The sequence below is a fragment of the Eschrichtius robustus genome, chromosome 3 (assembly GCF_028021215.1).
Source record: "Eschrichtius robustus isolate mEscRob2 chromosome 3, mEscRob2.pri, whole genome shotgun sequence".
In the NCBI taxonomy this organism is placed as follows: Eukaryota; Metazoa; Chordata; class Mammalia; order Artiodactyla; family Eschrichtiidae; genus Eschrichtius; species Eschrichtius robustus.
The window spans coordinates 99840703-99862056 of record NC_090826.1 but is presented as its reverse complement, the minus strand read 5'-3'; the positions used below and the strand labels follow the sequence as shown (position 1 = coordinate 99862056).

The 21354-nt window shown below is 36.9% G+C and overlaps 1 protein-coding gene across 6 annotated transcripts in view; it reads right to left on the bottom strand.

Annotated features, from left to right (window-relative positions):
* The window catches only part of LRIG2 (leucine rich repeats and immunoglobulin like domains 2), a 69678-nt gene that overhangs the window by 27200 nt on the left and 21124 nt on the right, over nucleotides 1-21354 (bottom strand). For 2 of the 6 annotated variants that reach the window (XM_068540530.1, XM_068540535.1), the window contains exons 2-11: nucleotides 8621-8686; nucleotides 7085-7159; nucleotides 6789-6923; nucleotides 6098-6241; nucleotides 5831-5974; nucleotides 4818-4961; nucleotides 4472-4615; nucleotides 1376-1456; nucleotides 273-344; nucleotides 66-134 (exon numbers count right to left, since the gene is read on the bottom strand). In XM_068540530.1, coding sequence (XP_068396631.1) covers nucleotides 66-134; nucleotides 273-344; nucleotides 1376-1456; nucleotides 4472-4615; nucleotides 4818-4961; nucleotides 5831-5974; nucleotides 6098-6241; nucleotides 6789-6923; nucleotides 7085-7159; nucleotides 8621-8686 — 1074 coding nt within the window. The remainder of the gene's footprint in view (nucleotides 1-65; nucleotides 135-272; nucleotides 345-1375; nucleotides 1457-4471; nucleotides 4616-4817; nucleotides 4962-5830; nucleotides 5975-6097; nucleotides 6242-6788; nucleotides 6924-7084; nucleotides 7160-8620; nucleotides 8687-21354) is intronic. The other 4 variants (XM_068540531.1, XM_068540532.1, XM_068540533.1 and 1 more) reach the window with 4 other exon arrangements.

Below are 21354 nucleotides of genomic sequence, written 5' to 3'. Positions count from 1 at the left end.
CACACTTTAAGCACAAGCGTGGATAATGATCCAATTAGTGACAAAAAAAGACTTAAGTTACGTACAGTTCTTTCAAGCGAGTCTGGGAAAAAGCATTTTCTTGGATAGACATTATAGCATTGTTGTTCAAATCTCTGAAATGAAGAGAAATGAAACATTACCAGTCACCGTTTCTACAATTAAGTTATATAAACACTTTAAATGGTCATGAAAACCTCTGCTAAGAGCAAAGATTATTTATATACTGAGCAAAGTGGCTGAAAAATACTTACAGATGCTCAAGGGATTCAAGACCAATGAATGCTTTCTTTGTAATTGACTTAATCTGATTTCCTTGTAAGATTCTGAAATACAAACAGACCTTTCTAATAAAGCTCTCCACTAAACAAAATTTAATTCATTAAAATAAACATTTACCTGTAACGAGTGAAAATAAGCTTAACATGCATTTTTAAGAAAGTCGTGAACCTTCATTATTAACCAGTGTGAAGCATAGAATAAATGTGTCTATTAAGGGCTTCCCCGGTGGCGCAGTGGTTGAGAATCTGCCTGCCAATGCAGGGGACACGGGTTCGAGCCCTGGTCTGGGAAGATCCCACATGCCGTGGAGCAACTAGGCCCGTGAGCCACAACTACTGAGCCTGCGCGTCTGGAGCTTGTGCTCCGCAACAAGAGAGGCCGTGACAGTGAGAGGCCTGCGCGCCGCGATGAAGAGTGGCCCCCGCTCGCGGCAACTAGAGAAAGCCCTCGCACAGAAACGAAGACCCAACACAGCCATCAATTAATTAATTAATTAATTAAAAAAAAGAACTTAAATGTGTCTATTAAGATGTCAGCGCTCAGTGAGGTATCTGTAAACAACCATCCTGACCACAGATACACCTGTAGTTTTCATATAATAAACTGGATTACATTCCCAGTTTCTCCCTTCTCAGCAAAAGATCATCCGGTCAAAGAAACTCAGACACGTGTGAAGCCTGGGAGACATTCTTATGGGAGAAGACCTAAACTCTTACTTGAGAGAATCCTCTCTTGCTAAATTACCCGTAAATCTCACATGATTAAACAGATCATGGTTCAATTCTGGTTTCAGTGCATTTCTTTTACTTAAATCAAAATTCTAGTTCCATAAATAACTTCTCTTTAAGTGACATTAGGAATGTTCTTTCAGAAAGTGCCCCACCACAAAAAAACAAAATGAAAAACAAACTAAAAAACAAAAACCTTAATAAACAACAAAGCTTCTTCCTTTAGTGGGTGAACCAGAAAGGCTCAGACTTTCTAGCCACAGAAAATAGACACAATCCAATCACATTTACAATTGGTTCTTTAAAATATACCTTCATAGACATACATAAGTATCATAAGTACATACAATTTAGTGAGACTTGTGAGTCCAGCAAAGGCTTCACTAGCATCTTCTATGGCCCATGAAATTTCATTGTTTCTTAAGTTTCTACGAGAATGTCAGGGATAGACAGGTTATGTTAGTCAACATGACCATTACACCATCAGGCATCATCCTGACATAACAATGCTAATTTTAATTTTGATCCTTAGAGTAAAGGTTAAGCTATTTATGATAAACACTCAACTCTTCTTTTTAAAGAATACCTGAGATAAGCATGTAAGGACTAATTCTCGTAAGCTAAGAATTAAGCCGACCTTGATAAATAAATTAAGCAACCTGTTAAGCGTATTAATCTTCCTAGCTAATAGCCCGTAATTGTGTTAGCATATTAAAAATTATAGTCAGGGCCCTACAAAGAGCAGTAGGATTTCAAGATGCAGGGGGTATGGCTTACAAATCTGATTTCAGACTAATGGGATTTTGGGGTGATCCAAGCCTTCCCCTGAGCCCTTAAATCTAAAATGGCTGACAAAAAGTAATGTCAATACAGAGCTTCACAGCTCAACAGCAATTAAACATGCCCCCTGGGAAGTAAGAATGATATACCCATGTGCTAGAGTGATCACTCTGTTTTCTTTAAAAGGAAAAGTATGGATCTTTTAAAATCCACTGTTCCATTCTCAGACGAAATGCAATTGCTCCACACCATGTCATAATGGAAGAAATACCAGTTAAAGATATTTAATCACTTTTGCTTCCTTAAGTCATCTCACAATAAAGCACAAAGTTTTTTGCTTTATAAGACATATGTAAAGTTATGTGAATAACAGTAAGGAGATAAGAGTTCACTCTTCCCATTTAGCTATGTCTTTACCTGAAGTGAAAGCTAAGAAAGATCATTTTATTTTACTAAAGAATAAACACTGAAACAACTGATGGCTCAACTCTGCAGGACTTTTCCCTCTCCTCCACAGAACAGCATAAATAGAACTCACTCACCAAAGTGAGTAAGAAGTATATCTACTCTGGCAAGAGCATTGGTCTAAAGCCAGAATATCTCAGATCTGTTCCTAATTCTGCCTTAACTATCTTTGTAGCATTAGATAATCATTTACGTCTGCAATTACTTTCCTAAACTTTAATACTAAAAGTAATAATCAGTGGCGTCATAAAAGAACCTGTCTGCCATCCCATGCACTGCCAAAAGACTACAGCTGCATCTAATATAAATTCCTCAGTTTGCACTGATCTAATTTAACCTCTGATAACGTAGAAAAGAGAAAAATTTTTTAAAAAAAGGAAATCACTTTTACTTTTTCAAGGTCAAATCTAAAGGAGGACTACTTCATTAAGTTAAAAAAAAAGAAAAAAAACATCAAACACACACTTGTGCACGCATAGACACCTTCACAAAATTATCATGCTTTCTTTGTCACTTATGGTTAGGTCCCAAAGTTGGGAACCTGTCTCTTTTCTGAGACCATTTTATCAACTAAACCTGATGACCAAAAAGTCCCCTATTCAGGAAACTTAAGAATCTACATATTCTATTAATTACTCTTTTTCTCTTATTCTGCTCTATGTTTGAGATTACTATATTTCATTAAAATACCTCTTCATTCAATTATATTCCATGATCAGGGTAAAACATTCAACTTACAGAACAACAGAAGTTTAGAGTTGAAACTGCCTTTTGCAACCACCTAATCCTATATCCATCCTTCACTGGACATAAAAAAAAAAAAAAAAACCCAGGAAACGCTAAGTGATTTTGTTCGTCTGACAGTAAAATGAAAAGCACATGAGGGACTTCCCTGGTGGTGCAGTGGTTAAGCATCCGCCTGCCAATGCAGGGGACACGGGTTCGAGCCCTGGCCCGGGAAGATCCCACATGCTGTAGAGCAACTAAGCCCGTGCACCACAACTACTGAGCCCAAGTGCCACAACTACTGAAGCCCACACGCCTAGAGCCCATGCTCTGCAACAAGAGAAGTCACCGCAATGAGGAGCCCGTGCACCACAACAAAGAGTAGCCCCCCGCTCACCGCAACTAGAGAAAGCCCGCATGCAGCAACGAAGACCCAACACCGCCAAAAATACATAAATAATAAATAAATAAATACATAAATTTATTTTTTTAAAAAAAGCACATGAGCTTTAGTATGAAAAAGACCTGGAAAAAGACCTGGGTTCTAATCCTGGCCCAAACATTTACAAGGTATATGACTTTAAACAAATCATTTAATCTCTCTGAACCTCAGTCTCCCAATATGGAAAAGAGCAATAATATCCCAGTACTCTGAATGCACCTGGCACATATCAGATCATTAATAAATGTTAGTTTTTTCTGTCCAAAGTCATGCAGCAAATTGGTAACAGTAAAGAGGTCTCCTGCCAGAGCTGTTCCCACTATACGTCCTGCATCCTTTTGAATGAGAAGTGGTAGATCTGGTACACTACTGGCAGTTCAAGGTCAGAGGAGTAAGAAAATGTGCATTCCTGACACTAGCAACTGTGTTTTATTCCACAGTAACTGGCACAATAAGAGATGCTTTGTTGTTTAGGTAACTCAGAATTAAAGTACAAACTGAAATGGCTAGAGATACATAAAATTTACATACAGGGATAGAGATAAGCAAGACTGTCTTGTCCCAAGGCATAGGAGAGAAGAACTGCAAAATATTAACATACATAATATGTACACTGATTAGCTGTTTTGCTTTAGCGCTTTAAAAAAATTAGTAAAAAAAAAAAAATCCCGGGGCTTCCCTGGTGGCGCAGTGGTTGAGAATCTGCCTGCCAATGCAGGGGACACGGGTTCGAGCCCTGGTCTGGGAAGATCCCACGTGCCGCGGAGCACCTGGGCCCGTGAGCCACAATTACTGAGCCTGCGCATCTGGAGCCTGTGCTCCGCAACAAGAGAGGCCACGATAGTGAGAGGCCCGCGCACCGCGACGAAGAGTGGCCCCCGCTTGCCACAACTAGAGAAAGCCCTCGCACAGAAACGAAGACCCAACACAGCCATAGATAAATAAATAAATAAATAATAAATAAAGTATAGAGTTTAAAAAAAAAATAAAATAAAATAAAAAAATCCCCAAAAAGGACAGATATACTTACAGTGTCTGAAGATTGGAAAGAAACCTAAATACACCATCAGCAATGTGAGTGACTCTGTTGTCCCCTAAGTTCAATCTCTCCAGTAAGCTCAGACCCACAAAGGCAGATTCATCCAGGCGGGTCAACTGGTTATAGGACAAATCACTAAAAACAGGAAACATGGAAGGTAAAAAAATTCACTCTCTTCTAGTTCAACTTTCATATTCTTATTCTATTTACATGATAAATTTAGAGCTTTCAAACTTCTAATAAAGAGGGATATTAGATCTCATTACTGGCCATGGGAATGACTTATTCTTTCTGCTCTAGTCTCACAGCTTCCACTGAAATGCCATCCCACACTTACAGTGCAGACAGTCTTTGGCAGAACTCCCATGCATCAGGGCTGATTCTTTCAACAGCATTCTGGCTCACGTAGAGCTGTTGTAACATTCGCAAGCCATACAACCACCCCTTGTTCACTTCTGTAAGGTTATTATGCTCCAGTTCTCTGCAGAATTAGAGAAAGAAAGGAGGAAATATGTTTCAAAACAAGGCATGCAGGACTTCCCTGGTGGCACAGTGGTTAAGAATCCACCTGCCAATGCAGGGGACATGGGTTCGAGCCCTGGTCCAGGAAGATCCCACATGCCGCAGAGCAACTACGCCCGTGCACCACAACTACTGAGCCTGTGCCCTAGAGTCTGTGAGCCACAGCTACTGAGCCCGTGCACCACAACTACTGAAGACCACATCCTAGAGCCCGTGCTCCACAACAAGAGAAGCCACCGTAATGAGAAGCCTGCACACCACAACAAAGAGTAGCCCCCGCTCGCCACAACTAGAGAAAGCCCGCGTGCAGCAACAAAGACCTAATGCAGCCAAAAATAAATAAAATTAAATCTTTAAAAAAAAAAAAAAAAACCAACAAGGCATGCAATGAGAAGATTCCAAAAATCTTCATTAAGTCTTGCACAGAGAGGCATATACCTTTGCTCAACCCAAGTGAGCAAATTCTATTCATAAATATGTACATGTTTCTTAAGATTTAGTGCAAGAAGCCTGTAAGACTGTCTAAAATATCATATCTATAAAATCAACTCACCAAGAGATATAGTATACCTGTTCTGGATAAATCCTGATCATTTTCATCAGCCAAACATTAAGGGAATATAAACTTTTCAGATGAAATGTTTGGAAGAATGATGACAAAAATACCAGTTAGATAACAAAGCTTAAATCTTAATTTATTTCACATAAGAGAAGGGAGGAAGAGCTAAAGTACTTTGTTATAATTAAAGCTACTATCCTAGCTGTTCGGCACTGAAAAGCCCCAGACTCCCTTCCTAACAATCTCCTATTCTAGTTCATAGTACTTACAGTTCTTCCATGTTATCCAAGCCAAAAAACGCTCCATCCTTGAGTTTGCTAATTCCATTCCGCTGCATTTTCAAAGATCTTAAGGAGTCTAGACCTTGGAATGTGAGACCTTCCACAATTTTAATCCTGTTTCTTTTAAGTTCCCTTTAACAAAAATAGTTTTACAGTCAGAAAACTGGTTTGCTTATTTGCCCTAATAATAATAAAAAGAAACAGACACTATAAGAAAAAACAATCTTCTTATAATCCATCTATTTAGTTACTCACAAGAATTGGAGGTGAGGTAGCTTGAAGATCTTGGGTGGAATCATGCTAATTCTGTTCCTGTTTAACTTTACCACTAATAAGGAACTTGACAAATTATCGAAGCAACCAGCCTCCAAGATAGTTATCCTATTATTGCTCAAATTCCTAAAATGAACAAGATAACAACAAAAAAAATTCAGTGAAACTAAACATTCTACCACTGTAAAGCTGCCTCAAGTCTACGACTGAGCCCCAGCTCTACCACTTAGCAACCGTATGCAACTTTACAAATCATTTAACTGCTTTGTTTCTTCAAGTACAAAATAAGGATAATACCTACTTCATTTGGGTTGAAACAGTATGCGTGAATATGCTTTGTAAACTGTAAAACACTAGCACTCACGCTAATTATCACCACCATTACACAGGTTAAGCACAGTTTAACAAACTACTCCCATTTACCTTTTACATAACTGTTAGCAAAACACAATCCAGAATTAAATCTCAAAACTTACCCTGGATACTTAATATTTTCTGAAAATAGTGTACTCTTTAAGGGCAGAAAAAAAAAAAACAAAAAAATCTAACCTAGGTTTGTTTCACATAAGCATATCAAAATCACAATAAATAAGACATATCTGGGAAGATAAATATCAATGAATAATAAACATGCCCTTCAAATTAAATCTAGTTTAAACTCTATTTTACTTACAGGTATTTAAGCTGCATTCGAGGAAATGAAGATGTCTTGACTTCTGATATTATATTTGAGCTGAGATCTAAACTCTCGAGAGCAGGGTAAAACTGGAACGCTTCTGCGTTTATTTCTGGGATTATATTATGGACTCTACAAAACAAAGATTACATTGACGCTATTGCCAGTGATCCACCCTTAACCACAAAAATGTTAAATAATTAGGATCAACAACAAGGGTACCTAAAACAAAAATAAAAAAACTGTGTACTATGCATAATTTAAGTAAAAGACCTGAAATCTTATTTACTTACAAAGAGAGAAGAGTAATATTAGTGGTTGGTTCTCCAAAATATGGGATTTCAGTTAGCTCATTATAATTCATTTTCCTGAGTAGGGGGAAAAATAGATATAAAAATTTAGTGAGGGAAATGCTACCTCGAGTTCTAGTTTCTGGCTAGTACATATTCTTTAGGATAAATGCCAAATTTGAAAAAAGCCTATGACCCAGAATGAGTTAGACTAAATATTTTCTACTGAGAAATCAGAGATTTTAATAAAAAAATGTTTTCATGGTATAGATCTATGATTTGATACCAATATTAGAAAGGTTAGGAAATATTTTGCACATTAAATATTTTTAATCCCAGCAAGGTTCTTTGAATAGTTACTTTTATGACAGCTAATTTAAGTCCTTCTTAAACAAAGAAAAAATAATTCATATCTCTCTATATATATTTATTTATAATAAATTAAATAAATTTATATATAAGTTAATTAAGTAAATTTTTGAAATACACACGCACACACACATATTTTTTTGTTACTCAAAGTTAGGGAAAGTTGCTTGAGACCACAGACCTAACAGATTATCTCAATTGTTTTAGTAGCAAATCTAATGCAATCACATCTCACCAACCTGTTTTTCAATCACTGAACAACCTCAACAATCTAGAATACAGAAAAGAAGCCAGAAGTAAAAGGCCTCCAAGTAACCAACTGAAGTTACAAAGTCCATGTAATAAATAATAAAGCTCATGCACTTCCCACTGAGCATTTTCCTTTCCTCAGGACCTGCTCTTTCAGCTAATAAGCTTGTCAATTGTTCATTCAGTCCACAGCAGATTAGGGGCAGCCAATTTGAGGCAGGGAAGGAGAGAATGCAGAGACAATGAGAGCACAAAGTACCCCTTGTCAGAAAGAAATTCAAAAGAAAAATTCATCTGAGGATTCTGATGGTGTTTAGTATAGAGGTAAATAGGCCTCAACAGTTGTGCCTCTGGGAATACCACAATGCAATAACTGGTATTAATAATATTTTAGAAACTTCTCTCCAAAAACTACACAATAATACATCTCAGTACTAAAGGAAAAACTTCAATGAAGAGGAAAACTGAACTATATTAACTATCATATTCCAGGTGATACCAAAAATATTGTATTTCATATAAACCTACTTCAGACATGATGCTTCCACCTTAGACAAGTCAAAACATTAAAAAAAAAAAAAAAATTTACACAATACAGAGTTTCACTGGCTGAAACTCTGGCAAAAAAAAATAAAATATATTCACTCTGAAGAGGGAAAATCTTACATTAGGCCCCAAGGAAGTAGAAAAGTATTTCTATGCAGTTTACAACTTGAAATCACCAATGCAATGGCATAATACCCAGAGAGTTTGTGATACTAACAAAGCCAAAGACAAGTTTAGGCTTTTAAACATGTTTTAATCTAAAGTTTTCTTTCCTTCAATTTTTTGACATTTTTGCATTGAACATCCTAAAATTCATAATTCATCAAATCACCTCAAAGAATTTAATGTAAGTTTAAATAAATAAAAATAACTTACACTTCTTGTAATGTTTGAGATTCCAAGCTGATGTTCCAGTTAGACAACCGATTATGACTCAAATCCCTAAATGGAGGATAAGAGATCATTCTTAGTTTAGCCCTGGAAAGCACACTTAAAGGAAAAAAAAAAACAAAAAACGAAACGAAAATAGGAATCTAAAAGCCCTATCAAATGTGAATTTGAGTAGTACAGATAAAAAGAAATGTTTATAAAGGATGAATAAAAATTTATGTAGATTTCAAAATAGCTCTTTTACTTTCTCCTTTTTATGAGGGTTTTTTGTTTTTGTTTTTACTAACTAGGAAATACATTCACATGGTTCAATAATCAAAAAGTATAAAAGGATATACAGTAAAAAGTCTCCCACCCTTGTCTCCAGCCATCCAATTTCCCTCCCCAACAGCAACAAGTGAAAATATACCATTTCTTTTACAGCCTGTCAGATACTTTATGCATGTACCAGAAGTTTTACACAAATGGTAGAATAATTTACACATTATTTTGCCCCTTGGTTTTTTCACTTAACAACACATCTTGTAGATCATTCCACAGTGATATTATAGTTTCTTTATCCCTTCTAGTGATTATGTTACACTTTATTATAATGCAGTATGCTTTACATACTTTTGAAAGAAATATATACTTTTAAAGTAACATAATATAAAGTAATATATACTTTTAAAGTAATATATACTTTACATAATATATATTATAATATATAATATATTACACTTTAGCTGTAGATAAACTTGAAGATGGATTAGATTTCACAAGTCAGGACAGTGAGCTTCTGTATTAGAATTGGGGTTGACCACATCCTTGACAGAGATGTAGTCTTCCTTAAAAGCAAAAAGAGCAATCTAGCTTCAGGGAAGGGAAATTCATCTCACTCCAAGTTACGTTAACGATGATGATGGTGGTGGTGGCGGCAGCAGCTAACATTTATTAAGTGCCAGGCACTCTTCTTTGCACTTTATACATATAATCTGCCTAAATCCACACAACAAATTTATGAGGCAAATACTTTTACAATCCTCACTTTCCAGACACAGAAACAGACAGAGATTTTGAATTTGAATTTGAATTTGCTGTGTGACCTTGAATTTGTCAATCCAAGGTCACACAGCTAATAAGTGAGGAAGTCAAAAACTTGAAATTCCATCTCACTTCTAGTGAGTAGTTTATTAGATACAGCAGAGATTTCACTGAAATTAGTCATGAGTCTAAATATTTAAATAGGCTTAAAAATTCACCTTGCTGCTTTCTGGCGTATTTTCAAGACTGAGGTGGAATCTAGCCCACACAAGCTGTCTGCCCAAGAGATGTATTACACATTACAATATGGCTAGCAATAGGGATACACTAGAGAAACATTACAGATCACTTTATCTCACTGTACCACCATGGGCAGTTGACAGATACATGCAGTTTTGAACGATGTCTCTATCACAGCACAACAATTTGTTCTCAGCTAGTTTCGTGTCTGTCCATCTGTAAAACCTAGCCACTTTCATTTAAGAGCTTAATTTACACCATAATATAACTAAGGCTAGATCAAACTGTCACTTTTTCACACAGTTCTAAAACCTTTATTCTAAGATATGTGGCACCAGGTATCAGCTCAAGGACACTCATGAATGGAGGGGTGTGTTGGGAAATGTTAAGAGAGAAAAACATGAATTCACTCCACATAAAAATCTTATATGCAGACACTGTCATCCAATTCACACTTGCTACCGAACAACAAACAACAAACACAGAATTTCACACGAGTGAAAAGATGTTTATTTACCGTGGTGTTTCAACTTAAGGAGAAGTGCGACTGCTCTAATTTAAGTTAGATACTCCATATTCTACTCCAAGGTGGCTGGTCTGGCAAACAGCTAATATCATCTGTATAGTAGGCTACCACAGCATCATTTACTTCTACATCTCATGCTTTCTGGAATTTTCCTTTTACATATTAAGGGCTTTCATTTTAATCAGTGCCTCTGCCTCTAATGCCTTTCCAAACCCTAACCTCCTTGACAGTATAACTTTTTTTTTTAATTAATTAATTAATTTATTTTATTTTTTGGCTGTGTTGGGTCTTCGTTTCTGTGCGAGGGCTTTCTCTAGTTGCGGTGAGCGGGAGCCACTCTTCATCACGGTGCGCGGGCCTCTCACTATCGCGGCCTCTCTTGTTGTGGAGCACAGGCTCCAGACGCGCAGGCTCAGTAGTTGTGGCTCACGGGCCCAGTTGCTCTGCGGCATGTGGGATCTTCCCAGACCAGGGCTCGAACCCGTGTCCCCTGCATTGGCAGGCAGATTCTCAACCACTGCGCCACCAGGGAGGCCCGACAGTGTAACTTTTGATTGTACTATCCCCTATATTTCTCTCATGGATGTCAATGATGACCAGATAATCAGTTTTAAATAAAACCATTATTAAAGAAATCTAAAGCAATCAGATTAAACTCAATTTATACAGAGTATAAACCACTATATATTCAGTATCAGTGAAAACTGTCCACTGTCTCTACTGGGTAAAAGAATAATTTTCTCTGTGTGTTTGAAAAACCTCTAATGCTTTTTTTTTTTTTTAAACATCTTTATTGGAGTACAATTGCTTTACAATAGTGTATTAGTTTCTGCTTTATAACAAAGTGAATCAGTTATACATATACATATGTTCCCATATCTCTTCCCTCTTGCATCTCCCTCCCTCCCACCCTCCCTATCCCACCCCTCTAGGTGGTCACAAAGCACCGAGCTGATCTCCCTGCGCTATGCGGCTGCTTCCCACTAGCTATCTATTTTACGTTTGGTAGTGGATATATGTCTATGCCACTCTCTCACCCTGTCACATCTTACCCCTCCCCCTCCCCATATCCTCAAGTCCATTCTCTAGTAGGTCTGTGTCTTTATTCCCGTCTTGCCACTAGGTTCTTCATGACCTTTATTTTCCCTTAGATTCCATATATATGTGTTAGCATACTGTATTTGTTTTTCTCTTTCTGACTTACTTCACTCTGTGTGACAGACTCTAACTCCATCCACCTCACTACAAATACCTCCATTTCATTTCTTTTTATGGCTGAGTAATATTCCATTGTACATATGTGACACATCTTCTTTACCCATTCATCCGATGATGGACACTTAGGTTGCTTCCATGTCCTGGCTATTGTAAATAGAGCTGCAATGAACATTCTGATACATGACTCTTTTTGAATTATGGTTTTCTCAGGGTATATGCCCAGTAGTGGGATTGCTGGGTCGTATGGTAGTTCTATTTGTAGTTTTTTAAGGAACCTCCATACTGTTCTCCATAGTGGCTGTATCAATTTACATTCCCACCAACAGTGCAAGAGTGTTCCCTTTTCTCCACACCCTCTCCAGCATTTATTGTTTCTAGATTTTTTGATGATGGCCATTCTGACCGGTGTGAGATGATATCTCATTGTAGTTTTGATTTGCATTTCTCTAATGATTAATGATGTTGAGCATTCTTTCATGTGTCTGTTGGCAATCTGTGTATCTTCTTTGGAGAAATGTCTATTTAGGTCTTCTGCCCATTTTTGAATTGGGTTGTTTGTTTTTTTTGTTATCGAGCTGCATGAGCTGCTTGTAAATCTTGGAGATTAATCTTTTGTCAGTTGCTTCATTTGCAAATATTTTCTCCCATTCTGAGGGTTGTCTTTTCGTCTTGTTTATGGTTTCCTTTGCTGTGCAAAAAAAAGCTTTTAAGTTTCATTAGGTCCCATTTGTTTATTTGTGTTGTTATTTCCATTTCTCTAGGAGCTGGGTCAAAAAGGATCTTGCTGTGACTTATGTCATAGAGTGTTCTGCCTATGTTTTCCTCTAAGAGTTTGAAAGTGTCTGCCCTTACACTTAGGTCTTTAATCCATTTTGAGTTTATTTTTTTGTATGGTGTCAGGGAGTGTTCTAATTTCATTCTTTTACATGTATCTGTCCAATTTTCCCAGCACCACTTATTGAAGAGGCTGTCTTTTCTCCACTGTATATGCTTGCCTCCTTTATCAAAGATAAGGTGACCACAGGTGCGTGGGTTTATGTCTGGGCTTTCTATCCTGTTCCATTGATCTATATTTCTGTTTTTGTGCCAGTACCAAACTGTCTTGATTACTGTAGCTTTGTAATATAGTCTGAAGTCAGGAAGCCTGATTCCCCCAGCTCCATTTTTCGTTCTCAAGATTGCTTTGGCGATTCGGGGTCTTTTGTGTTTCCATACAAATTGTGAAATTTTTTGTTCTAGTTCTGTGAAAAATGCCAGTGGTAGTTTGATAGGGATTGCATTGAATCTGTAGATTGCTTTGGGTAGTAGAGTCATTTTCACAATGTTGATTCTTCCAATCCAGGAACATGGTATATCTCTCCATCTATTTGTATCATCTTTAATTTCTTTCATCAGAGTCTTATAATTTTCTGCATACAGGTCTTTTGTCTCCTTAGGTAGGTTTATTCCTAGATATTTTATTCTTTTTATTGCAATGGTAAACGGAAGTGTTTTCTTAATTTCACTTTCAGATTTTTCATCATTAGTGTACAGGAATGCCAGAGATTTCTGTGCATTAATTTTGTATCCTGCTACTTTACCAAATTCATTGATTAGCTCTAGCAGTTTTCTGGTAGCATCTTTAGGATTCTCTATGTATAGTATCATGTCATCTGCAAACAGTGACAGCTTTACTTCTTCTTTTCCGATTTGGATTCCTTTTATTTATTTTTCTTCTCTGATTGCTGTGGCTAACACTTCCAAAACTATGTTGAATAATAGTGGTGAGAGTGGGCAACCTTGTCTTGTTCCTGATCTTAGTAGAAATGGTTTCAGTTTTTCACCATTGAGGACGATGTTGGCTGTGGGTTTGTCATATACGGCCTTTATTATGTTGAGGAAAGTTCCCTCTATGCCTACTTTCTACAGGGCTTTTATCATAAATGGGTGTTGAATTTTGTCGAAAGCTTTCTCTGCATCTATTGAGATGATCATATGGTTTTTTCTCCTTCAATTTGTTAATATGGTGTATCACGTTGATTGATTTGCGTATATTGAAGAATCCTTGCATTCCTGGGATAAACCCCACTTGATCATGGTGTATGATCCTTTTAATGTGCTGTTGGATTCTGTTTGCTAGTATTTTGTTGAGGATTTTTGCATCGATGTTCATCAGTGATATGGGCCTGTAGTCTTCTTTCTTTGTGACATCTTTGTCTGGTTTTGGTATCAGGGTGATGGTAGCCTCACAGAATGAGTTTGGGCATGTTCCTCCCTCTGCAATATTTTGGAAGAGTTTGAGAAGGATAGGTGTTAGCTCTTCTCTAAATGTTTGACAGAATTCGCCTGTGAAGCCATCTGGTCCTGGGCTTTTGTTTGTTGGAAGATTTTTAATCACAGTTTCAATTTCAGTGCTTGTGATTGGTCTGTTCATATTTTCTATTTCTTCCTGGTTCAGTCTCGGCAGGTTGTGCATTTCTAAGAATCTGTCCATTTCTTCCAGGTTGTCCATTTTATTGGCATAGAGTTGCCTGTAGTAATCTCTCATGATCGTTTGTATTTCTGCAGTGTCAGTGGTTACTTCTCCTTTTCTAATGCTTTTTGATGGAATCCAAAAGATACCTGAAATAATTTGGAGCCTCTCTACAGACTAATGCTGTCTTAAGAATATATGCCTCAGGGCTTCCCTGGTGGCGCAGTGGTTAAGAATCCGCCTGCCAATGCAGGGAACACAGGTTCCAGCCCTGCTCCGGGAAGATCCCACACGCCACAGAGCAACTAAGCCCGTGCGCCACAACTACTGAGCCTGCGCTCTAGAGCCTGCGAACCACAACTACTGAGCCCACGTGCCACAACTACTGAAGCCCGCGCGCCTAGAGCCCATGCTCCAAAACAAGAGAAGCCACTGCAATGAGAAGCCTGCACACTGCCACAAAGAGTAGCCCCTGCTCACCGCAACTAGAGAAAGCCTGCGCACAGCAACAAAGACCCAATGCAGCCAAAAATAAATAAATAAAATAAATAAATTTATTTTTTAAAAAAAAGAATATATGCCTCAGGCTTCCCTGGTGGCTCCGTGGTTAAGAATCCGCCTGCCAATGCAGGGGACACGGATTCAAGCCCTGGTCCAGGAGGATCCCACATGCCGCAGAGCAGCTAAGCCCGTGTGCCACAACTGCTGAGCCTGTGCTCTAGAGCCCGTGAGCCACAACTACTGAAGCCCACGCACCTGGATCCTGTGCTCCACAACAAGAGAAGCCACCGCAATGAGAAGCCTGCGCACCGCAATGAAGAGTAGCCCCCAGTTGCCACAACTAGAGAAAGCCCACGCGCAGCAACACAGACCCAACGCAGCCAAAAATTAATTAATTAATTAATTAATTTAAAAAGAAGAAAGAATATATGCCTCATAGGTCAGAACCGCATATAATGAGGCTCTCTGGACTTTTCTGCAACAAATCCACATTGAACAGATTAAATAACAGTGAAAAAAAAAACCACTAACAGTGAACTGAAATACACTCCCAAAGTGGTACTATCATAGAAAGCAACTAGTATAAATCGTATAGTTGTTTTCTCAAAATACCAGATGTGTAACTAGAATTATATGGATTGATCTGATCACCAGGTATTCATGCAATAAGCATTTACTGAACCATGTGCCAGACACTGTGCTAAGTGCTAAGGTTACAACCACTGTCAACTTTAGTAACTTTTTTGTCTTTTTTGAAAGCAGCATTTGTAGTACTCTGTGGAGTCACTTCAAAATAGTAAACATAAATTCAACATCAACTCAACTACTATCCTTCACTGAAAAATGCGTAAATTAACTTTCTTTTATATCTAAATTTCACTCTGGCATTTAATATTACATGGGTATATGAAGGTACACAGACACACTTTTGCTCTCCATAAGAAATTTCCAATTTATTTTTTTAAGGTAGTCCAAAAAGACTGAGAAGATAAATTTGAAGACTTCAAATATCAGATGTAAAACTCTTAGATTAAGAATTTGAATAATTTTCAAAATGAAAGTCTCTATTCTTGCCAGTGGCCAGTCATTAATTTCATTTAGTTCACATAAACTAATGCTAGTTTATCTGTTTGTTTTTGTTTTTTAAGTTCAAGTCCTGAAATGGAGAATGTCTTTCAAAGATTTTCCCCTTGAAATATCCTTAAAATGCACTTAAATACGTGAAGTAATCTAATGCTTGACAAACATAACCTAAAGAGTCTAGCTTTTTAACAGTCAATAATCTTTATTTTTTAACAGCACTAACATCTGAATGTTTATGGATACGATGTTTGGAGAGTTAAGGTCTCAGAGAAGGCCTTACTTAGCTCAGTGTTATACTCAGTTCCCACTCATGCTAATCTACAGGGACGTAGCTGTAATAAAAGATGAATTATTAAAGTTCTTGATACCATGTGGAGCCAGAGGTGCCATTACTGTAGCCATTTTGTACCATCAGGGTGTAAATAATTTATGGGATATGCAGAGCAATCACAACAGTTTGAGGAGAATCAAGTTCTGCAAGCTAATTGCGAAGAAGTCCTGTAGCAATGGAGATGTTGAAGTTTTCTTCTGCCCAGTCATATATGTACACTTTTGAGTCACCATCAATCTTTTTTGTTTTTGAGAATCTGCTGTTTTGAGATAGCTTTTGGTATAAAGCTGTTAGTGATAAAGGAAAAGTAAACCTAAAAGCAGACAGAATTTTGAGTTGTTTTGGGATCCCTGTCTTTAGTATACTCCAAGAGTACTTAAGATAATCAGCCTGTTAAATCACAGTACCGGGACATCCCTGGTGGCACAATGGTTAAGAATCCGCCTGCTGGAGACACTTTTTTTCCTCCCTCCTTCCCTCCTCTCCTCCCTTCCCTTCCCCTCTCCTCCCCTCTCTCCTCCTTCCCCACTAAAGAAAAAAAAAAAAAAAGAATCCGCCTGCCAATGCAGAGGACACGGGTTCGAGCCCTGGTCTGGGAAGATCCCACCTGATGCAGAGCAACTAAGCCTGTGCGCCACAACTACTGAGCCTGCGCTCTAGAGCCTCCGAGCCACAACTACTCAGCCCGCGCGCCTAGAGCCCATGCTCCGCAACAAGAGAAGCCACCTCAATGATAAGCCCACTGCCGCAACTAGAGAAAAGCCCATGCGCAGCAATGAAGACCCAATGTAGCTAAAAATAAATATATAATAAATAAATAAATAAATCACAGTACTATAAATGAGTGAAATGATAATCCTAAGTATTTTTTTTTTTAAGTAAATTATGCTGGCTACACTCTAATTAGCAAAACAGGGATTTCCATTCACAAAAGAAAGGGCAAATTATGCTGGATAAATACATAAAACATTGTCATACCCAAACTATTGGATATACAATATGTTATTATCTTTTAACTTTTTGCAAAGGGTCCCTTTATCAGAAATTTTGTTATCGTTGAAGTTCACATTTCAGCCTATTCTCAAAAGCTTGTATTACAGCATGAAGCATAATGCTATTCCAAATTAAAGTTTCATCCTTCAATTGCATTACTTATTTACACTGTACAACACTTTTTATATGAATCCAAAAAGTTGGATGTGGTAGGAAAATGGGAGCATTAATTTTCAAGAATAAGAGGCATATCTTATTTTCTTCCATTATCTTTCCCTGGGTTCTGAATGATTAAAAACATTGCTTCACTGTGAGGACTACAACAACAAAACAAGAAATATGAATTCTACAGTTACCTTTAAGAATAGAGTTTTTGCACGCCCAGTTCTGGTACCTGGGGCAAGTCATTTAACCTCTCTAAACTTCAGTCTCATCTACCATTAAATGAGGATGCTAGTACCTCCCTCAATGGATTGCTCAGATGATTAAAAGGATATAAATAAAATGCTTAGAATACAGGTCAGTGTGTAAATAGTAGGTCATTATATAATACTAGATTTGAAATAGAATGATGGTCCAGCACTCTCACCTTTTCCAAGTATTTATCTTTTGTACACACAGGCAAGGTGTACACACTTCCCAAGGTAAAATCTGAATTAATTGGAACTACTCCCCTAAATTAGCTTATTAAAGTAATAAATTAAATATTGCTTCTGAATTCCAATTTCATGAGAAAGATGCCAATAACAAGGCAGCCCACCAAAGATTCGGTCAAATTATTGAGGTATAAACCTATATCACAAGATACGATGTTTTAGAATAACCTAAGAATTCTATTCTACATATAGTCATATAATTATTAAGAGATATCTACCAGGAAGTTACTGTAATAGCAAAATCATAAAATAAAAAGAAACTTAAATGTTCAATAAAATGGGATCAGTTAAATAACTTATGAAAATTCCATACAATGGAAATCTCTGCAGCCAGTAAAAAGAATAGCATAAGGAATATGCTCAGTAATATTGTAATAACTTTGTACGGAGACAGATGGTTATCATGACACCAGACTAATCATGGTGATCACTTCATAATGCATGCAAATAAAAAAAAATGCATGCAAATGTCAAATCATTATGTAGCACACATGAAACATAATATTGTAAATCAACTATATTTCAATTAAAAAATAAAAGAATAACAGATATTTATACATAGTGCATAGTACAGCTTTGTGGTGGGGAGGTGTTTCTAAAGAAAAGGGAAAAGATGTATGTGTAAAACTCTGTGGAAGTACACCCAAGAAATAGTTTACAGTGAATTTTCCTTAGGTGGAACAAGGAACTTGTTACTTTTCCATTTTATATGCTTTTGTACTGTTTTAATAGTTTATCATGGGAAAGTATTATTTAAAAATAAAGTCACACATAAAATCTACCTTTAGCCCAGAATGTGACTAGAAAAGATTTTAATTGTTACTTTTCTAAGAGACTAGAATTCTTCTTACAGAATGTTTTCAGAATAATGCTCTAAACTGACCCAGATTAATTATGACACTAGACAAAGGAAAAAATAATAATTAGATGTATTTTGCATTCCTAATCAGTAGTATACCTCAGAAAGATAGTGGAACACACATACTAGGTTTAGTTTTTGGACTGATCTATGAAACAGTAAGTTGCATTTTAGAACCCACTGTCTGGCCTTCAAATTTCAAGCAAATGAACAGCTGAATTTTTAGCAAGCAGTAAAAAAACACAGCATATTAATCCCATGTTTTTAATGTTTTTTCCATTTAGAATAAAAATAATTCAGCAATAGCAGAACAAAGGCTGTTGCTTATACATGAGAATCTACAGAAAGCTAACATACTTTCCATCATCATTAGTGAGCATTTTCTGACTATGAACTGAGTTCACATCTTATCAGACTATTTTATACTTATATTTGGATAGACTATATTTTATTATAATTATTAAGTTATTATATTTTAGGGAGTGAATAGATATTAAATTTAATATAAACTGTCTTATCACTTATGTTATTGGCAGAGAAGGTCTAATCAAAGCCAAGCATTAGTTGGGTTTCTCATTATTATCTCTTAATACCCATGTAGCTTAACCTGGCACCAAGTCTAATATTTCCTCAAATAAGCATAATTATGCTCAGGGTTGGCTATGCTTTTCCTGCTGCAACCTGCCAAGATTTTGATTATATAACTAAGATGTCATAGTGATTTTGAAATGGATATACAAAAAATAAAAATGTATAAGAGAAAGCCAAAGTTAAGAAGCGTTTAGCTACAAATTTATTTACACCACACTTCATTAATGTTGCACTGTTTATGGTTTAACCTTAAAACTACTCATCACTACTAGTTATTCTGACAGTTATTCCGGCATTTAAGTTTATTACAAACAACACAGTTACAGTCTCCTTTTTGGGGAAAAGTTGGGGAAGGGCAAGAGAAGGAGAGGTAAAGACTACACACACTTTTTAAAAAAACAGGTTTACAGCATAGTAAAGAAAGCTTACATTAAATATTCTGTTCCTTTGGTTTTTGTCCCAAACATGAAATTAATAATTTGGATGGAATCTATTTACTTAAATTGCTTTTAATTTTTTAATATTTATTTATTTATTTAGGCTGCACCGGGTCTCAGTTGCAGCACACAGGATCTTTGTCGCAGCATGTGGGATCTAGCTCCCCGACCAGGGATCAAACCTGGGCCCCCTGCATTGGGAGCGCCGAGTCTTACCCACTGGGCCACCAGGGAAGTCCCTAAATTGCTTTTATTTTTTATTTGCATCAGCTGAACATCTTAACATTTTTGATGACTGGAATAACACAGAATAAACAAGTTGAGTCATTTAGTTTGGCATAGAAAAGAAAACATCATACAAATGTATTCAGATTTTTTTAAAAACATTTTTGCTAAGCTCTTTAATATGATTTGTTTTCTCTACTGCTTAAATGCCAGTTTTCCATTAGGATTAAAGGGCCTTTAAAAAAGAAAGTATACCATATAAAATGTCATGGTCCTAAGATGAAGGAAATATATTTTTTAGCATCAGGAAGCCTAATGATTATCTTAATGTACAAGTAATTAAGTAATTCTTTGATTATCCATGTGCTTACTATATATGCTGTATATAAGGAAATGCAAAATATTTTTAATATAGCGAAACATAATTAGGATGATAATCTCTATAAAAATAAAAGTGTCCTCCAAAGCATAAAGGACTTTTAAAGAATTAAGTAAAGCACAGATCTCCTCAATTAACATTCAGTAAGCAACAACTGTTTATGGTTCAGTAGTTCTTCACCACTGCTGCACATCAGCATTACCAGGGAAGATTCTAACACACTGATGCTGGGGTCTCATCCAGACTAATCAAAGCAGAATCACTGGGGTGTGAGACCTAAGCACTGGTATTTTGCTAAGGCTCTCCAAGTGATAGTCTAACATGCAGCCAGTGCTGAGAACCCTTGCGCTTCTCCAGAAATCTAATACCCCAAAGCCTGATGGCCAGACGACGCTCTGTTAAGATTCTTTCAATTCTTTTCCTTTTCTCGCCTTACAATGAAACTGTCCTCAAATATTTGACATCTACCATATGCCGGGCACTGCACTAAGTAGTATGGAACAAAACAGACATTTGGGGAGTTTATATAATCCCTCCTGGAGTTTACAGGATCACCTTAAACTAAAGTCTCACTGACACCAAAATGCCACTAAATTATATTTACTATCAGGATGAAATTCCTGTAAATCCCTATTTGTACCACAGGAGGGTGGGATAGAAGGGACAGAAGAAGGAATGGGTGCTTTTATTTCTATTTAATTCTCTTCTGGATTGCTTGATTTCTTTTAATGAGAATAGATGCTCTTTTATAATTTATGTATGTTCCCTAAAATAAGATTTTAAAAATGAAGTCTTAGGTAAACGCAGCAAGACATAGTAGTACATTGTTGGATAGCTCCTTGGCTACATATCTCACTGGGAAGGAGAGTAAGGATTTGGGTTTAGGTATGGGAGTCTATAGCAAGGTGAGATGACCCTAGGTTTCTTTACCACTTTCCAGTAGTAAACTTGTTTGTCTCTCTTCACCTCTTAATTATTGTTCCCTTGCCCAGAAAGATCTTGTCAAAAAGGGCAAAGGTCAACGTTGTAAAACTCCTTAGGGATATACTGAGCACCACTACTCTCCTCTTTCCAAGTGGTTCTAACATCTAAAATCAAGTGCCAATCAGGGCAAGGGAAGCAGGGCAAAGTTAACATTAAGAGAATCAAACAAATTGTACAAAGAAAAGCAATTAAAACAATATGATTTTTCCCCTACCAAATTA